Here is an 18267-nt window from a genome sequence, read left to right on the forward strand (position 1 = left end):
GGAACGCTCCTCACCTGACGAAGGAACAGCGTTCCAAAAGCTAGTGGCGTTTACTACCAAATAAACTTGTCGGACTTTAACCTGGTGTTGTGAGGCTTCTTACTGTGTTCTCCCCACTGTCCAAAGATCTGCAGGTTAGATGGTTTGGTCATGCTAAATTGCTTCTAAGCGTGCCAAGATGTACAGGTTAGGGGGATTAGTGGGGTACCTATGTAGGTTTACAGGAAAGGGCCTGGATGGGATCATCTGTTGGAGAGTGGGTGCAAACTAAATGGGTCGAATGGCCTCCTTCTGCATTGTAGAGGTTCTATGACTCTATGATTCTAATGTTGATTTTTTACATGTCTTGATGATATCTGCTCTAATTTGGCCTTTCGCCAGTTTTAGATTCTGCCTCCTTGCTCCATTGTCTTGTGTACAAGTATTGCTCTGGATTAAACTTATATAGTTCTATAACATGTCCTCCGAGATGCTTCCTTTAAAGGATGTGCCCATTATATGCTGCTGCAGTGGCAGTGTGTGTGCGCTGTCCCTCCAATGCTGGTGGGCAAAGAAGATGTTCGCAGTCAATACGTTCAGGAACATTTTTCACAGGTGTAAGTTATGCATTTTCTCAGCTCAAAACTATAGTGGTCAAGGGGTACATCGTTCATTTATTCCTTTCAGAACAAATATTCTGAATATCTGAAACTTGAATCTCTAAAACTAAGCGCCAAAGAAAGTACTTTGTTTATTTTTCCATAATTACTTCCTATCTTTTTCATCCTTTTCCCTCATCTTGTGACTGCATCAGTGTGAATGGGAAATGTCTGTAATATAGTTTTTGAATACGTTTTACTACTAACACTCCTGATGCAAAAACTGTATGCAATGAGGAAGCAAATTAGGAACTTAGGTGTGTCCAAGGCAGGTCCAATGCGGATGGCAAATCACACAGGACTTTAAACAAACATGAAATGACAAAATCATATGTAGCCACCATAACCTGCATCAGAAAATCATCATAGAAAAGGGAACTATTTTGGTCATTGAATCTGTGCATGATTCATTTAACCTAATTCCACTTTCCAGCTCATTTCTTTACCTTTTATTATTTGTACTGACATCATTCATTGGTTTAACACAGAGGTTGCTGATTCTGATGTTTCTAATAGAAGCAAATGAGTTCTAGAAACAGGAAAGATCAATACCTCTTATTGACTGCATCAAATTCAACCGTTCTACAACATTGTTCCTTAAGCTCATTTTTATTGTCTGCTTCAATGAGCTCTTCCCTGGATATTTATTCTGAAACTCTAATACCCTGTTGGTAAAAGGGATCCCTTCACCTCCTTTCTTACTCTAAATATGTGTATTTTCAATTCGGATTCCATAATAATTGAACTTTTCAAAGGAGGCTTTATAAGCACCTTTCTTAATCTCAGGACATCCCAAAGCGCTTTACAACCAATGACTGTTGTTTGTAGAGGAATTGGTCAAGGCAGTGAACAATTTGTAAAGATCGCTTTTGTTGGTTCAGCTTCTCTCCTTGACTGTGGCTACAGGTAAGATTCCTGTCTCTATTGAGTCTTATCTTTGGTTTATAGAAAAGAGTAAACAAACAAAGACCGACTGCTAGCAGACTACCTCCTCCTCTCTCACAAAGGAACTGTATTCCAACTACAGATGCTGGCATTTCCAGGCTTAAAGTTCCTAGGGTAGAATTTCCATATTATTTCTAAATTAATCAGTTCAATTTGTCAGTGTACTCTTCTTAACAGAAAGTCATTTACTTAAAATTGGTATTTAGGAGCAAGAGGACATCTTTTGGTCCATTGATCTGGTTCCTGTATTTGATAGCTGAGGCAACTCTTTTTAAATTTCTGCCTTGTGTCCAAATCCCTTAAAGTCCTTATATCTTAAGTAGTACCAAAACCTTGGCTGATTCTACATCCACAGGTTTCTGGGACTCTCCAAATCCATACTATTTTTGTGAGAAGAAATTTTTTCTGGATATACTATTAGCTGGCCTTGTTTGAATTTTCAGATGATGTTGATTTGTCCTGGATCCCCCTGATTGGGGGGGCAGTATCATACCTCAAATATCTCTATTGCTCGATAACCTTAAGGAAATGTAATACAAGTTTACTCAGTGTCTCATCATGAACCAGTCGTTGCAGCCATCATCCTAGCGAATCTTGTACTTTTCCAATGTAATTTCCAAAGTGGTAATCCCCAAAACAAAATCAAATTCCAATGCCTGGATTAAGAATAGCTTGCTTTAATGGGGTTGTACGCCACTAAGACCTTTGAGGCTTTTCATGCACAAGAGGAAGGAAGACTATTTAAGAAGATAGATACTGTCCATATTTAGAACCGCTCTGGAGTTCTAAACCTAACATTGTCAATGGAAGGTTTGATTTGTGTCAGAACATATTATTGCATATTGATGCCATCACATCATTTGCAGGTAACATGATTGGGGTCAAGTTAGCAACTGCAGAAAGCTGTATCGTTGACTAAACGCTCAAGTTGGTCTGCTATCAGACTTGTAGCACATTCCAAGTTATATTTTTTGTGAATCTCCAAAAGATAAGGGATAGTTGAATGAATACTTTTTCATAAAAGCACAATTTACCCAAAACTTGCTTGAGCTGGATAGCTGCATTTGTGCTGTAAAGTTTTACTTAGATGTGAAAAGCACATTTTTTCCAAACCATTAATGATCTTGTTTGAACACTAGTCTCCGATGAAACTTTAAGTGCAGCTGTCCCTTTGGAAGAGTTCAGACTTGTTCTTTAGGGATTAAAGCCATCAATTTCTTTGTTTTTAAATAAAGGATCTAACCAATGAATGCTTTGTGCCTCCTGTCTCCTGCATTCCTTACTGCGCTCAGGAGCATGCACGAGATATGCCCGGAACAGACGCTCAACGGTTCCTAATAAACCGCTAGTTCTGCTGGCCAAGAGGAGATGGCAGCCACAGGCAGGTCTGAGCCAAACAGCTGCCATTTCACATCTCCGCGACATGTTGGGACAAGCTCTCAGAGTGAGAGTGGTAATGATCTATATCCCTTGTCACTAGGCAAGTACCATCTTGCAAATCATAGATACCGTTAACTGCCTTGCCTCTGTGCTGCTTCAATTTTCAAAGATGTGCTTTTATGGGAGAATATAAAATAAAGCAATAAAATAAATATTAACCCTTTCAAATGTTTCAACTCCTCAGCAGCTCACAAATATTTCAGATAACTTTTAGGGGTGGTTTTCGCTTTCTTGCACCTGGGCATTGGCTACACTACATTGAGAAAAACTGGACTGAGAAAATTGTGTGTAGGTCAAGGGTTTGACCCAATGCCTTGTCCAATTAGGACATGACATCTTCCTCACATCACTCACCTCTACGTGCTTCATTCAGGCATTGCTGCAATAACAGGAAGATTTGTCTCATAAGGATCAAAGTCAAAGCTTGAATCACTGAAGCTTTGAGGTCAGACAGGTTAAACTGAGAAACAGAAATTACGTATCATAAAATCATTCAAGAACATAAGAAAGACGAACAATGATAGACCACATGTTTGATTGAGCCTGCTCCGCTATTTAGTACAATCATGGCTATCTCTGGCTTCAACTCCATTTTACCTCTCATTCCCAAAAATCTATCTATCCCTACCTTAAAGGTATCCAATGATTGAGCATCCACAATCCTATGGGGTAGAGAATTCCAATGAATCACAATCCTTTTAGTGAAGAAGTTTCTACTCATCTCAGTCTTAAATGACCTACCCTTTATCCTGAAATTCTGCCCACCTGGTTTAGATTCCCTGACCGGTGTAAATAATCCATCAACATCCACACTACCAAGCCCCGTTAGAATTATATAGGTTTCAATGGGATTGCCTCTCATTCTTCGAAACATCAGAGAATAAAATCGCAAGTTATTTAGCCTCTCATCATTGGGCAACTTCCTCATCTGATTTCCAATTTAGTGAACCTTTGCTGTACAGCCTCCATTGCAAGTATATCCTTTCTTAAACATGGAGACTAAAACTGTGCACAGTACTCTAGATGTGGTTTCACCAAATCCTTGTACAACTGTAGCAAGACTTCTTCATTCTTGTACTCTAATCCCTTTGCAATAAAGGCCAACATGTCATTTGCCTTCCTAATTGCTTGCTGTATCTGCATGCTAACTTTCTACATTCCTTTTACAAGTTTAAACATCAACACTTAGCAGTTTCTCACTTTTTAAAAATATTCTGCTTTTTTATTCTTATAACCAAAGTGAATAACTTACCTATATTATGCTCTATCTCCATCTCACTGTCCACTCACTTAATCTGTCTATATCTCTTTGCAACTTCCCAGAAAGGTTAAACAGGAAACGATAATGACTACCACAGCTTTGAGGTCTAGTGAAAGAATAAAACTGAAACCTGAGATTGAGGTGAATCTATTTGAAAAATCAAAGGAATACTCAGGATGTGCCCCCAACAAATCTTGTGCCAGCATTAATCACTCATATCTTAGTGCAACACGGGACAACTATACATCTCTAATTGTTGATCATACATGATCAGGAGTCAGGTACAAGGGCTGGGTGAGTGGGGCGGGGTCTGGTTGATAATATTGCGTTTACTTAATTTTGAAAGGCATTGCCTGGGTTTCTTTTTGCAGAAATGGCCAAAATAGACACAATCTCCATCAATAGGAGGGTAATTCTAAGAGCCATATTATCAAGATCAGTCAAAACAACAGGAAATAATTAGTTTCCTTCTCTTTTATGTACTTGCCACTTTAATTGTTACATTCTACACATACACATAGACATACATAAAAATGCACACACACATGTGCACACGCACACATCCAAAACTCCCTCGGACTGCGTTGCTAAACAGGATCTGTTCCTAATGGTGCTGATTTTGTGATGTTTATGTTATTTCCAAGAACTTCATTTGGCTTAATTTTTTAAAAAAACAACAATTTTTCTAAGGGGATGTTCTTTCAAGGCAGATTAATTCTCTGTTTATTTCACTGGCCCCACAATTTGCAGCTAACAGCTAGAGCTCACATCTTCTGCCAACAATGCCCTATGATTAGTTTGGGTGTGGACCAGATTCCCTTCACCCTGGCCAGTGGGGAGGTAGAGATAAGAAGGAGCATAATGCTTGGGGGTCGGAACGAGTGTGTTGCCTCCAATGGAGACAAGGAACCACACCCCCCCACCCCGCCGCACAAAGGAGATACCAGCCCCTGCCTTTCTGCTCAATAAGCAGCCTGCATAGCAAAAGCTGCCATTAATTGTCCACCCAAGAACCTCAGCAGCCCCAAGGGCAGGTGAGCTGTCTTACATGTTGCCCATCCACAATAATATGGGAAATAGGTCAAGGTTGGGTGGGAAGGCAGCAGGCAGGTCAGCTGTGTTTGTTTTACAACTCTCCCCAACTTTCAAATAAGCTGTTGGGGACCGTCATAAATTTCACTCTATTATGTGTATTTTGACAGTCAACATCTCAAAATTGATTTTAGTTATATAACAAAATATTATAATGTGCATTGCAAGAACTTTTAAGAAGTGTTCCTTCTGAAACAAAAGCTGTGGGATATATATTCTATACATCAATAGTGTGATTTGATGTAATTTATATAAATTCTTTACAAACAATGAGTTTGGGAATATCATTCAACAGTATGCAGAATGTAATTCCAACAGAAATATTTGATTTAGCTATAATTTTGGAGCCTCGGAGGTTCCAACTTGATCCTACTTTTCCCACCTTTCTGCCCTCCACCCCTGAGGCACTGAAATGGCAACACAAGACTGCACTAGCAACCCTCAATACTATCTAAGCGCCAATGTTTGTTCCTGTTCAGCAAGTATCCACTAGCTACTTGACTCAGGTGAGGCATCATACCCTAGAGGAACAGTATCTCAGCAGATTTCATTCTTCCCTACAAGAAATTATTGATAGTTATTGGGAGTGAGATGGCCGACTGAATTTTCCCTTCCATAACTTAAGTGCGCAAAGGTTCATTATACTGAATGGAATGCCATCCCAATTGAGATTAACAAATTCAGAAAAGACTAGGATTGTTAAGATCTTCGAGTTACATTTGACCTGGCATCACATCAGGCAGTGCTTACCTAACGAGCTGTTTAAGCAAAGATCCATTGCTTTCAATCTTTATGTGATATTGACACAGGAAAACCTTGTGAGAAGCAATAACTGGAGCTGAATTTTCTCCTCTCTAGCTGACAGAACACAATACTGGGCAAACCTTATAACATTCAAGGGAATATCTCTTTCAGTGCTGCCAGTTACAGTTGGTAGATCACCAAGTGATCTTTTTGAGACAAACACATTAAACCAGGTACTATGGAATTGCTGCAGTGACCTCAGCACCTAGGACAGCAACAAGAGTTAGACTGATGGCCAATTCTTTGTAGAGTTAACTCTATAGAGTTAAGTCTTTCAGGTTTAACTTTCTGTCAGATCATTCTCTGGTGGGAAGGAAGCAGGGGTCAACAGCCTAAGAGTTAATTTTTTAGATGGTCAACTCACCATGAGTGTTCTCTCTCTCTCTGTTAGGTCAACTGTCTGTAGTGTCAGTTGCATTTATATTGACTCCAGCAACTGCAATGTCAGTTATAACAGGTAATATGCATTCATGTAATGTGCATCTAACTGTGAATTTTCCTAGCCAATGTACAATGACTTGGTGTGCTCCTACCTCAAACCTTAAATATAAATGCTTTTAGGGTGCAGATTGGCAATACAGCACCTTCTAAGGATTTAAAATAACTCAGGGTGAATTTGAGGAAGACTTAGGAAGTCCAGCCCAGTTGTTTTTTTAATATTGCAAGGCCATAGAATCCTGACATTGCTGGAGGTAGCCATTTGGCCCATTGAGTCTGCACTGACACGCCAAAAGAGCACCTCACCCAGGCTCACTCCCTCCCCACACCCTATCCCTGTAATCCCGTGCATTTATGACAGCAATCCACTTAACCTGCATATCTCTGGCTGTGGGACGAAACTGGAGCACCCAAAGGAAACACATGCAGACACAGGGAGAATGTGAAAACTCCACACAGACACAACAAACCAAAGCCGGAATCAAACTTGGGTCCCTGTTGCTGTGAGGCAGCAGCACTAACTAGTGTGCCACCATGCCACTACTATTTGCTTTTGTGCAATATTAGTATATATTTACAATCAGATTTAACACAACTAAAGGTGCACTGTACTTAACACAAGACAGCATAACAAATACAGAGCACAAGCTACACTTTGGAAAGCTCCTTTAGTAACTGTTCTTTTTCACCTTTGGCCTTCAGCCTGTATTTTGTTTTACTGACATGGTCACTGCTTTACTTTTTAGTTTGTTTCCTCCCTGTTTTTTTTATTCACACTCCCTTGTGCCCTGATATATGGTTTCATTGACACTGGGTACCAGTCTTTATGGATGACCCAAGGTGGAGGTTGTTTTCAACAGCTGAAGCTCCAGGATTTGTGCCAGGAACACTAATTTGCCAATTACATCCCGATATCCATCTACTGCACCAATTTTCAGATTTGGGAATTAATTCTGTGTTGGATTCTGGTCAAATTGGAAATTTGATCAGCAAATATCCGTTAGTACTTCAAAAGCCTCAGGGTGAAATGTTGCTCAACCTCTGGAAACAGTGCAAGTTAGATTTTGTAGACTGAAGTAGTTGATGTTAGTTCTTTTTGCAATTATCAGCTGTAGAACATTAATGAAAATGCCTAATTGTTTCACTTAGATCTAATTTACATTACTTGGTTCGTGAGAGTAGGTGGGTAGGCCTGTTAATCATAGATTTGGTAACTTAACAGAGCTACACCCAGTGCCCTGTGACAATTAGAGTCTTGTTTTTTTATAAAAATCCCTTCAGGCAGCTAAACAAGAATCAAAGCATTACAAAAGTGGAGAATGCTGCCGAATCATTAGTACAACAATGTTGAACAACAAGGTGGAAATATTTGCCAAGTGATGATATATATTTTTTTTCCTGTGGAATCCAGATGAAAGGTAAAGGCCTTAATGCATGTTTGAGCTGAGAAAGAGTATAAGAAGTTTAGCAAGAGTATTGCCAAGTGGTGGCAGAAAGCTTGACCCTAAATCTATGTGTTACAAATTATTTGCGTGCACTTCTTGTCAACTTTTGCCATTATATTGCCACTGGCAGTAGGTTGCAATTACAGCATGGAAAATTTAGACAGGCAGCTTCCATTATAAATAAGTGCATAAAAAATTATACTAAAAAATATAATAATAAGAGCAGAACATACAATTTGAAAATTAAGAGTGCATTACACTTGTGTCCAATCAGCAGCCATCCCAACTCCATTTCATCTGATGATTATATACAGTGATTAATTTGAACTCTGTTTAATGGCACATTGGAAATGATTCAGCTGATGGAACATATTTTGGTTTTTCACTTGAGTAGTATATTTAGTAAGTGCTAGGATGGCTATGTTAACTAGTGTGGATTGAGGCAACACAAAGCAATCAGTCTGTGAAACCAAGTACTGAGGCGATACCAGGGAAATGATATTAGTCACTGGAGACTGTGTGTACTGGACAAGTTAATTTTGGTGCATTATCTTGGTGTTTATTCATTAAAATGAGCCACATCAGCAAAAATAAATAGTCAATTTGTATTTTAATCCAAACTGTAGTCCATTACACTTACTGAAGTATTGAAGCCTGTCACTGCATTTAAGCATGCCGGTTACTCAATTTTAAGAAAAGCCACACTCCGACAATTTATTTGCCCCCTTTTCCCCTTCTCCTGACGCTGTTGCCATTGCTGGGGTATGGTTCCAAGATGCCAGCAGCCTTAAACGAGCAGATCATCTTCGTGTGGCTGTTTGGACAGAAAGCGTCAGCAGATAATTTGACCATGAGAATGTCAAAATTGAACCTTATCCTGTCCTCACCAAACAATCACTTGCATGTCACTTTGTAAACAGCTGGCATGACTGGGTAGCCATCAGGAGCACTGACCCCAGCTGATTTCCCTCTTTCTTGTAGCTTAGTGTTGTGGAGACCAATTAAGTATCCTCCCATGCATGAGTCCAACTAACTCAGGACAAACTGGGAACCAATCTTGAGACCTGCCTTGTTTATATGGTTCAATGCCACATTGAACAACATATTCATCCATTGTGCAGTGTGGAGGAAGTTCTATTTTTCACATTTTAAAAAAATGCATCACAGGAACATACAAAGTAAGCAATTATAGTATTTTACACTTCGTGATGCTGAATAAACAGGAACACAATGACATTACACAAGTGCCTTAAAAATCAAAAAATTGCAAACTCTGGAATTAATTTCTCTTAGTATGTGTACATCCAAGTTACTGTGTAAAACAGTGCAGAAAAATAATTAATTTTGGTTGCTTTCCTGTGCAGAATCCTCTGCTTACAGTAGGCATTTTTTAAAATGCAAATATTGGCAATCCGGAATAGTTATTCACAATGAGTCTGTCAGCATATTTTTAAAATTCATTCGGGGGACGTGAGCTTTGTTGGCTAGGGTAACATTTATTGTTCATCCCTAATTGTCCTTGAGAAGGTGGGGATTAGCTACCTTCTTGAACCACTGCAGTCCATGTGGTGTTGGTACACACACAGTGAGCTGTTGAAGGAACTTCAAGATTTTGACCCAGTGACAGTGAAGGAATGGAATGATACTCAGAAACTTGGAGGGGGATCTTCTGTAAACAGAGTAAAGCCAGGTCACTGCTTTAAATTGGTGTCCTCTGTCACAGCAGTTCCTAGAATTATGCACCCAAGAGGTCATCATTTGGCCCACGGTGCCTGGGCAGGCTCTTTGAAACAACTCTCCAATTAATTGTATTCCCCCACCTTTTCCCATAGCTCTTCAAATTTTGCCTCCAAGTATATAGCTAATTCCCCTTTAAGCTACCATTGCATTTCAGATTATAACAACTTGCACAATAAAAAAAAGTATCTCCCTCACTGGTTCTTTTATCAATGATCTTTAACCTGTGTTCCTTTGATTACTGATCCTCTGCCAGGAAAAACAGTTTCTTCTGTTTGCTCTTTCAAAACCCCTCAGTTTTGAACATCTTTGTTAGATCTCTACTTTCTCTGCTGTCAGGAGAATAATCCCAGCTTCTCAAGTCTCTTTATACAACTGAAGTCCCTCATCCCTGGTATCATTCTAATAAATATACTTTGCACCTTCTCTAGTACCTCCAATTCAATGGGTGGTCACTGTATAAAATACCCATTGTTTTCTGTGTCCTTTCATAGGATATGGATGTCACTGACAAGGCCAGTATTTGCTTCTCGTCCCTAATTGCCTTTGAACAGAGTGGCTTGCTGAGTCTTTACAAGGGCAGTTAAAAGTCAACCACATTATTATGGGCCTGGAGTTACATACAAGACAAACCCAGTATGGACAGTGGATTTCCTTTCTAACAGGCATTATGAACCAGATAAGCTTTTACAACAATGGAAGATAGCTGTCATGGTCAATATTACTTTATATTCTGGATTCATTAACTGGATTCAAATTCCATGGTGGGATTTGGGATGGAGACCACCATCTTATGGTTGCTGTTATTCTCTCAAGAGCCAGAAGTGAGCGATGTATGAGAACTTGAGGTTAAAGGTGTGTGTGCATGTGCTTTTTGGGGGGCAAATTGCCTTTGTTCATTTGTGTTTTTAAATACCTTCTCTGGTGAATTCCAGGATTGATAACTCTGCAACTAAAAAAGATGGTGAACTTTTGTAGCTAAATGCCATTTGCAGCCACCAACTTGCCAGGTGTGATTCAGTCAAGCTTTCTCATCATGCTGGTGATATTTCTATCTCTACTTGGCATTGCCCACAGGTCAGCCTGAGCACTAAGCTTGGCTGGAATTGTACATGCTTCTTTTCTTGGGCTTAAACTAAGGTGAAAAAAATAAAATAGCTGGTGGAGACTGAAGAGGGTAAATTGGATAACCCTAAAAATGGGTGAGGGGACTGTGATGTGCGAACTCATGGCCATTGAGTGCAATGCAGAGAACATGGCAACTTCATGTTGCATGCTCACTTGAATGATTTTCGCTTGAATCCAGCACTAATCATGATGTTGATTGACTGGATGCAAAACTATAATTTGCTAGCACTAGTTAAAGCTCGTCTTCACTCCTTTAAGCTCGGTTATAACTCTTGAAAGGGAGGAGCATGTGTTGACAGTTGTGTAGAAAATGAGTCTGACTTGGAAAACAATGAACAATGTTGAATGATACAATATGTGAACAGCCAAAGGTTTCTGATGCTGCACCACAGGAGGAAAGCAATGTTCTGTACATGCAGGGGAAGGTAGCCCTCCAGAGTCAAACTTAAAAAGCAGTGGGCGCAGATAGCCATGGAGAGCTTGGATAGTCAAACTCCCAAGGACTTAAATGCAATGATACAAGAGGTTCAACTGCAAGAGCGATCAAGGTCAGTGAGTGCACTCAAATATCTCACTGAAGCACTACTTTCAGATACTGCTCAATTCACTACATTCCAATTATTCACTGACCAACTATCAACCAGGGCTTATTCATATGCTTCACCTCATTCTCATACATTCAGTATTGCTGCAGCCTCATATCCACATCGCTCAGCTTGCACGCACTGACGGCTATCCAATCGAGACAGCCACATCACCCAGATTACACAAAACTCCATGACAGGCTTCTCTCTTGAAGGCCTGAAGAAGCAGGAGCTACCCATAAGAGCCCATCTGGAAGATACTACTTACTGTTATTGAAATATTTGTTTCTGAAGCCTTGGTCAGTGGCGGGGCTGAAATCATCGATTATAACAGCATTGCGTACCTGATACTCTTCTTACATCCCACAATATCTACAGACTTACAAGCTGCAGATGGTGCAAGTATGCACTCCTTATTTTCCATTTACTCTCTCACATCAAACTTAACCTTGTGCTTTTCATCTTTCATACACCCAATCTGGCCAGAGAGTAGAGGAACAGGAAGATGACAGTGAAGATGCACTGTAACTTGATTTCACATTCACTAGCACCAACTCACATATTGACAGTGTGCATAATTTGGAGGATAGTATCAAGGTGGGAATCACATAGGATAAGACATTGGGCATAGATAGCCTCCTGGCAGGACAGGGACAAAGACCAGCATGGATGGCCAGCACACCAAGAGGGCGAGACCACACATATTCCACTACAGAAGACTCAGTTGGGAACTTCAATGGGACAGCCTACAGAAGATGGTAGATGGATGCACAATAAAATGGTGTATTGGGAGAAAGGCAGCCTGTGTTAAATGTCAAGGTGCATGGAGAAGTTCAGCACCAACCTGGCAAAGAGCTTTGTACAAAGCTTGGAGCCCATCCTTTCCACTCTAAGTGGTGGCCAACAGCATGTGGATCAATGACGATGTAGCCTTTGACGGTCAATGTCACAGCTCCCACATGGACAAGCACAGCCACCCAGTGTCCAAGTGCTGCGGTGGAACTTTTGGCTGTGTCATGCAAGGTCATCTTGCTGCCAGGGAAGCTTATAAGGCTCCCATCACGGCTGTGGATTACTGTATGATAAGGTGCTTGCAGAGTTTTTTAGCAATCTGTCCTCCAGCAGATAAGTAGGATTGTTGGGGTATTGCCCTGGGGAGTGGCAGTGGTTCCATGGAACACAAATTTGCTGTGCTCTGTCAGGAAGACAAATTTTTTTCTTCAACACTGTCACTCTGCCAGTGCCCTTACTGTTGCTAGTCAGCCCAGACTGCAGCTGCAGATGCCAAGATATTGCAGGCCACAGTTGGGTCTCCTAGACCCAGAACGGTTTGAGGTCACTCTGGGTCATTTGTAATATCTTTCACTGAAAGTCAGCAGCTTTCTAGTGGACATGTTGCAGCCACTTTGGTAGCGATTACAAGATAGGCAGAGGCACAAAAACGACAGACTTGCACGAGGTGAATTGTTGGCCTTTTCACGCAACATGGCATGATTTCATTTATAAATTGGGTTTGGAATGTTTATTTTGAGGTGGTTTTATTTTGTATCATGGCTTAGAGGGAGGATAAAGTACACAGCTGTTGGTGAACTGGGGTCTTCATGGACAGTCCAGGCAGAACATGGCTATATACTCTGTCCACACCCTTTCATCTTTTCTTCCTCTTGTATTGCTGGTGGCTGTGCCCTCATGATGACAAGATTGTGCAGTATACAGCAGACCACCATAAATCCTGATATCTACCCCAGGGTACTGCAGGGCTCATCCAGAGTGGTGTAAGCAACAGAACTGTTTCAGCATGCTGTGGTCTGCTCTATCACATTTCACCTGGGTAGCATGGTTTTTACTGTGTGCATGCCATGCATGTGTATGGAGTTGTGCATAGAGTTATGAGCCATGTCTTCAGTGGATTGCCCTCATCACCCTCTGGTGTCTCATGCTGACCCAAACACAACTGGCACAGCAGACTGCCACAGAACAAAGGCACCATTATTTATGGTGAGCTATCAGCTCAACTTTTGAAGGAGCAGAATTCCTTTTGGTTCCAGCATAGGACAAAGTTAACATATGGAACCCACAAAGCAATGTACATGCAAAGGAAGTGTCACTCTTTGAATGAAGAGCCACATTGATTTGCTTACAGAAGTGGATGATAAACTATGGAGGTGTTGCAAAGATCTCCAGCTCCAGCTTAGATGGAGCCAGGCAAAAAAAAGTTCATTGCCATGGTCACCTTGGCAGCAACCGGCAATGTGGTCCTTGTCCTATAGTGAGGTTTCCATTTGTGGTTGCTACAGGCAATAAATTTCAGCAAAGGTATCCTTACTGAAGCAGAGAAATATCACTCACCACTCCTCGCTAAGGCTAATAGGAGAATAGCTCGCTGAACACTGTGCGATGTAGCTTCCTTTTGAGTGTATTTCACCCTCTTCTCCTCCTTCCACTTCCAGTAGCTTGCCCTGTCGTGTGTGACCTCTACTTATTCTTTCAGCCATACTGTGTTTCCAAGGGAAATGAGTACTAGTGTGTCTAGAAGCAACTTGTTTGTGCAGATGCTTTTAAGCATGCCACATGTTCTGGAGATCTTTTCAACTTGAAACAACCATAGAAAGCATCAAAGTAAAAATAACCAGAAAGAAAATCAACCAGCAACTAACTTGTACGTAGTTGACAATTCCCTAAACAGCCTTGGTGGGGATTCCTTTCGGCTGTTGAGAATTTGCTGTGTGAGATTCAGGGAGGGTGATAACAGGAGCACCGAGTTCAAAATGACCACAGCTAGCACTGAATCAGTGTTGAACGTTGCATGATGACACTGTACATCTGCTCTGCATACTTTTGGTAGATATTCACTGCATGCTTGCTGAAGCTTGCACCAATATCATAGGGTTCACTCAAGAAACAGACACCATGTTGACGCTCTAAGGGCACTCAAAACACCCAAAAAAATCATCTTATAATTACACATGTGAATGCTACACAACGATTTCATCAGTATTAAAGATCTGATATGAAGTTGGATGTGGTGGTGTAAGGTTATGGTTCACCTCTAGGGTTCGTGAAAATGGCTATTTGGTTCTGACCCCCTTAAGAGTCTAGTATCCTTGTTAGAGTGGGCTCTAGAGTAGCTCCTTGTCTCAGGGAAGCAGCAACTTTGTGAAGTGTCGTTGCTGCCTTTGGAGGTGCCAGAAAAGATCTAAAGAAGCGAGCACACCCCTTGACAGCTAATCAAGGCACTGCATTTGGCTTAAACAGATATTTTTCTGGAGATGGCTAATGAAGGGGAGGCTGAGTTCTCAGTTCACTAGTATGGGTCAGCTGTCCTAATGTTTTGTGTGGAACTTACCCCAACCAGGAGGGGAGACCCAATAGACAGAAATTGTTCATGCAACAATTTGCATCCTGTTCTTTTCACATGCACTGTTGCTGTGGGAGTCACAGCTCATAACAGAGGAAAATTCAACAGCAACCAGAGTCCTGGTGTGGTACAGAACTGGCTTTTAACACAATGCTACAGCAGAGGACATTACTGCAAACCGTAGCACTGGTTGGTGCTTGAACCCAGGACAAATGCAACAGGCTGGAACTCAAACAGTTAAGCTATGGATGACATTCTACATTTAGTGAAAAGTCAGCATTGCTAATTTCAGCCAGAGTTAACCGCTGCCAATCGCCGCAACCCAATCAACAGCCCGACTGTACGCCCTTCACATCGTGGCGAGCCTTTGCACAGACGAGGATGAGCAGCACATTTGAAATTGCACTTGAGAAAAACACTAATTATCCCATCAGTTACCAGCAGACAGGGAGCCGTGCTTCTTCTACTGTTGGACAGGATGCTTGCTCGTCTGCAGCAAGTCTGAACATCTCCCTTCAGGAGATAGCACAAGCAGCATCCAACATGTGCTTGGATTGCGAGCGTGTTCAGTCACGTCTTGCTGCAAGACATAATCTTTAAGATATATAAGACACAGGATAAAAAAAAACACATGTTTTCAGCAGACTAGAGACTCGTGTTAAAAGCAATTTTCACAATTAAAAACACTTCGGCTTCTCCCATTGGAGAAAGTGCAGATGTTACAGTTGGAGAGGTTTGAGCATCTCGCATTCTGGTTCATTTTCTGGCCAGACTGTTTAAAATTATGTTCTGTTGCAAAGTTAGCTATTTAGTGTCTGGCATGTAGTGGGATGCACAGGGTACAAGCTGAAATCAGTAGTCATTTCAACAAAACACCAAGTTTTGAAGTTGCATTGAGTCAATCTCCAGTAAAACTTTAACAACACTTGAACATCACATTTAGATAATACACTTTCCATGAAAGTAAAGACAGGAAGAAAGAACAAAGGACTACAAGGGGCTGTAGCTGAAAATATCCTTTTTTGTTGATGAATTAAGGAGGAGCACAATATTCTCATATAAATAGTCTATACTTTCTTTACAGTATATTTCGATCAAAAATACAAAAGAGCAGACTCACGGTCCAGGTAGCTGACTTAGCAGTACTCGATTGCTGAAAAGTGACCTCAAATAAATGTGGTCCCGGATAGTCTGTGTTGGAAGGGATTGCTGGAGCAGGCGACATGGTATCAAATGTGGAGCTTGGCTGCGAGTAGGGAGACGGCGTCGGGACATTCGAGGCGTGCTCCGAGTTGTAAGGGCTGGCGGAGGATGCACGGTTGGTGATACTCTGATCCATGCTGCTGTTTAGCAAATTAAACTGGGACTGGAAAGGCAAAGGGGTGGGGATAAGAAGTGAAACAGCCAGGTAAGGACTTGCAACATCCACTTATTTCAGACTATTAAGAAAACACACACATCAGACAGCTGTCACTACATTTCAGCTCCTGGAATCCTTTTTATTCCTGTTGCCCCATGTAAAGACTTGTCAAATAATTAATCATAAATGTATTATTCAGGCAAATATGAAGGGAAAAATGTCAGTTTGAAACTTGTTACCTCTTGTTTTTTTCTCTGACCACTGATCCCTGACAGTTTTTTATGTATTGAAAACTATTTTTGGGCCATTGGTTTACTTATAACTGTTTGGTGATTGTGGGAGAAATCCGGTCGGATTGTTCAAGCAGATTTTTTTTGTTTCATTCATATAATTTCAAGCAAGGAAGCAACCCCATACAAATGAATGAACACAAATCATTCAAAAAACATGTTTCCTCAGGAGCTAAGAATAAACCTGGGCTCACGAATGAATCAAATCGACTCAGCTGTAAAGTTCAGAGGATCAGATAAATGGAAAATAATACAAGAAAATCAAATAAACGTATGGAGTGGTTGTTTAAAAAAGAAATCTCCCCAAACCCTATTTTTCTCCTCTCCTGAAGGTCTTGGCTTGAGCTGGTGTCCACTTCCACTGCTGTTGTCACTATCTCTCTGCCACCTCACTTGATTGGCTCTTCTCTACATGGCAGCCTAGACAGTGCATGTGGGCAGACTATTCTGCTATGTGGTGCATCAAAATTTAAGCTTAATCTGTCCACACCTGATACACACAAAGACTATCAGGCACAGCAACAAGAACAAAAATTGCCTTCCCCAGCCCAGCAATATTGAGGCCGATAGCAGCATCCCAATTCCTGTCGTGACTGAAAAATCAACCAATGAATGAATTGAGGATTTTCCTGTTCTTCATGGCTGCATGGTCCATTACTGTAATCAGAGGATCACTATCACTGTTTCAAGGGCTGTCCTAGCGTAGACAGTAACACAAGGATCACTTTATCAACTTATGGTTGGAACACTGGAGTTGATTTTGACTTTTGGTACCCAACTGACCCCTGCTCCCCATGCTGGCTATGAAGAAGCCCCTGCCATTTTGATGCCCCAACCTCTTTTAAATTGGGCAGGCAGGGTGCAGGGTTCTATACTGGCATCCTGATTCGGTCTACCGCATTTAGTCTTCAAGATTAAACAATGGAGACTTTAAGGAGCGCCAGTGCAGCCACTCATTTCAAGGGCAGCTTACATTTCATGTCAGAGAGGCCTCATGCAAGAAGACATTAGTGATCATGTTGCTACTGCCCCATTCACTTTGAAAAATAGGATTATGAGACAAACATTGTTCCCACCCAATGATACCAATCTAACATAAATAGGAAAAGGATCATGGAGCTTAGTGTGCACTCAACAGATGGAAGAAAGGCTAACACATTGTAGTGACAATAGAGAACCAGGGAGCATATGTCTACCTGTCTGTGCCTGTCAGGTGGGGATAGTGAACCAGAAGACCTGAGATAGGATAGAAAATACCAAAATCCAGAACAAAGAGTCAGGTGGAGTGCCCTTGTGGAACAGTGCATGAGACAATATTTCACCAGGGCACAGTAACCTCACTTCAATGTACTTTCATTCATGACAAATTCATATCTTTTGATTTTTAAAAAGTTACATGATGACAAAGACTGCTTTATAAAAGATCCTTTCCAACACTGTCTTCAGCCTTGACAACCAACGTGGGGGTCTCTCAGGCTGGCATGTCACCAGCTGATCCAGGAGGTAGGTCGAAGTCCCTTTCAGAGAATTTAATATAAACTTCAGTTGTGGGTGTCGCTGGCTGGGCCAGCATTTATTGGCCATCCCTCATTGCCCTTGAAGAGACATTTAAAAGTCAACCACATTGCTCTGGATCTGGAGTCACATGTGTGCCAGAGCAGGGAAGATCAGCAGATATGGAGTCACATGTAGGACGACAGATTTCATTCCCTAAAGGACATTAGTGAACCAGGTAGATTTTTAAAGT

General features: G+C 41.2%; 1 protein-coding gene across 2 annotated transcripts in view; it reads right to left on the reverse strand.

Annotated features, from left to right (window-relative positions):
* tp73 (tumor protein p73) overlaps window positions 1–18267 on the reverse strand; it is a 138910-nt gene that overhangs the window by 40603 nt on the left and 80040 nt on the right. For both annotated transcript variants that reach the window (XM_080182486.1, XM_080182488.1), the window contains one exon: window positions 15991–16236. In XM_080182486.1, coding sequence (XP_080038612.1) covers window positions 15991–16236 — 246 coding nt within the window. The remainder of the gene's footprint in view (window positions 1–15990; window positions 16237–18267) is intronic.

Source organism: Carcharhinus amblyrhynchos, unplaced genomic scaffold (genome assembly GCF_965287045.1).
Source record: "Carcharhinus amblyrhynchos unplaced genomic scaffold, sCarAmb.v2.hapA scaffold_56, whole genome shotgun sequence".
NCBI classification, from domain to species: domain Eukaryota; kingdom Metazoa; phylum Chordata; class Chondrichthyes; order Carcharhiniformes; family Carcharhinidae; genus Carcharhinus; species Carcharhinus amblyrhynchos.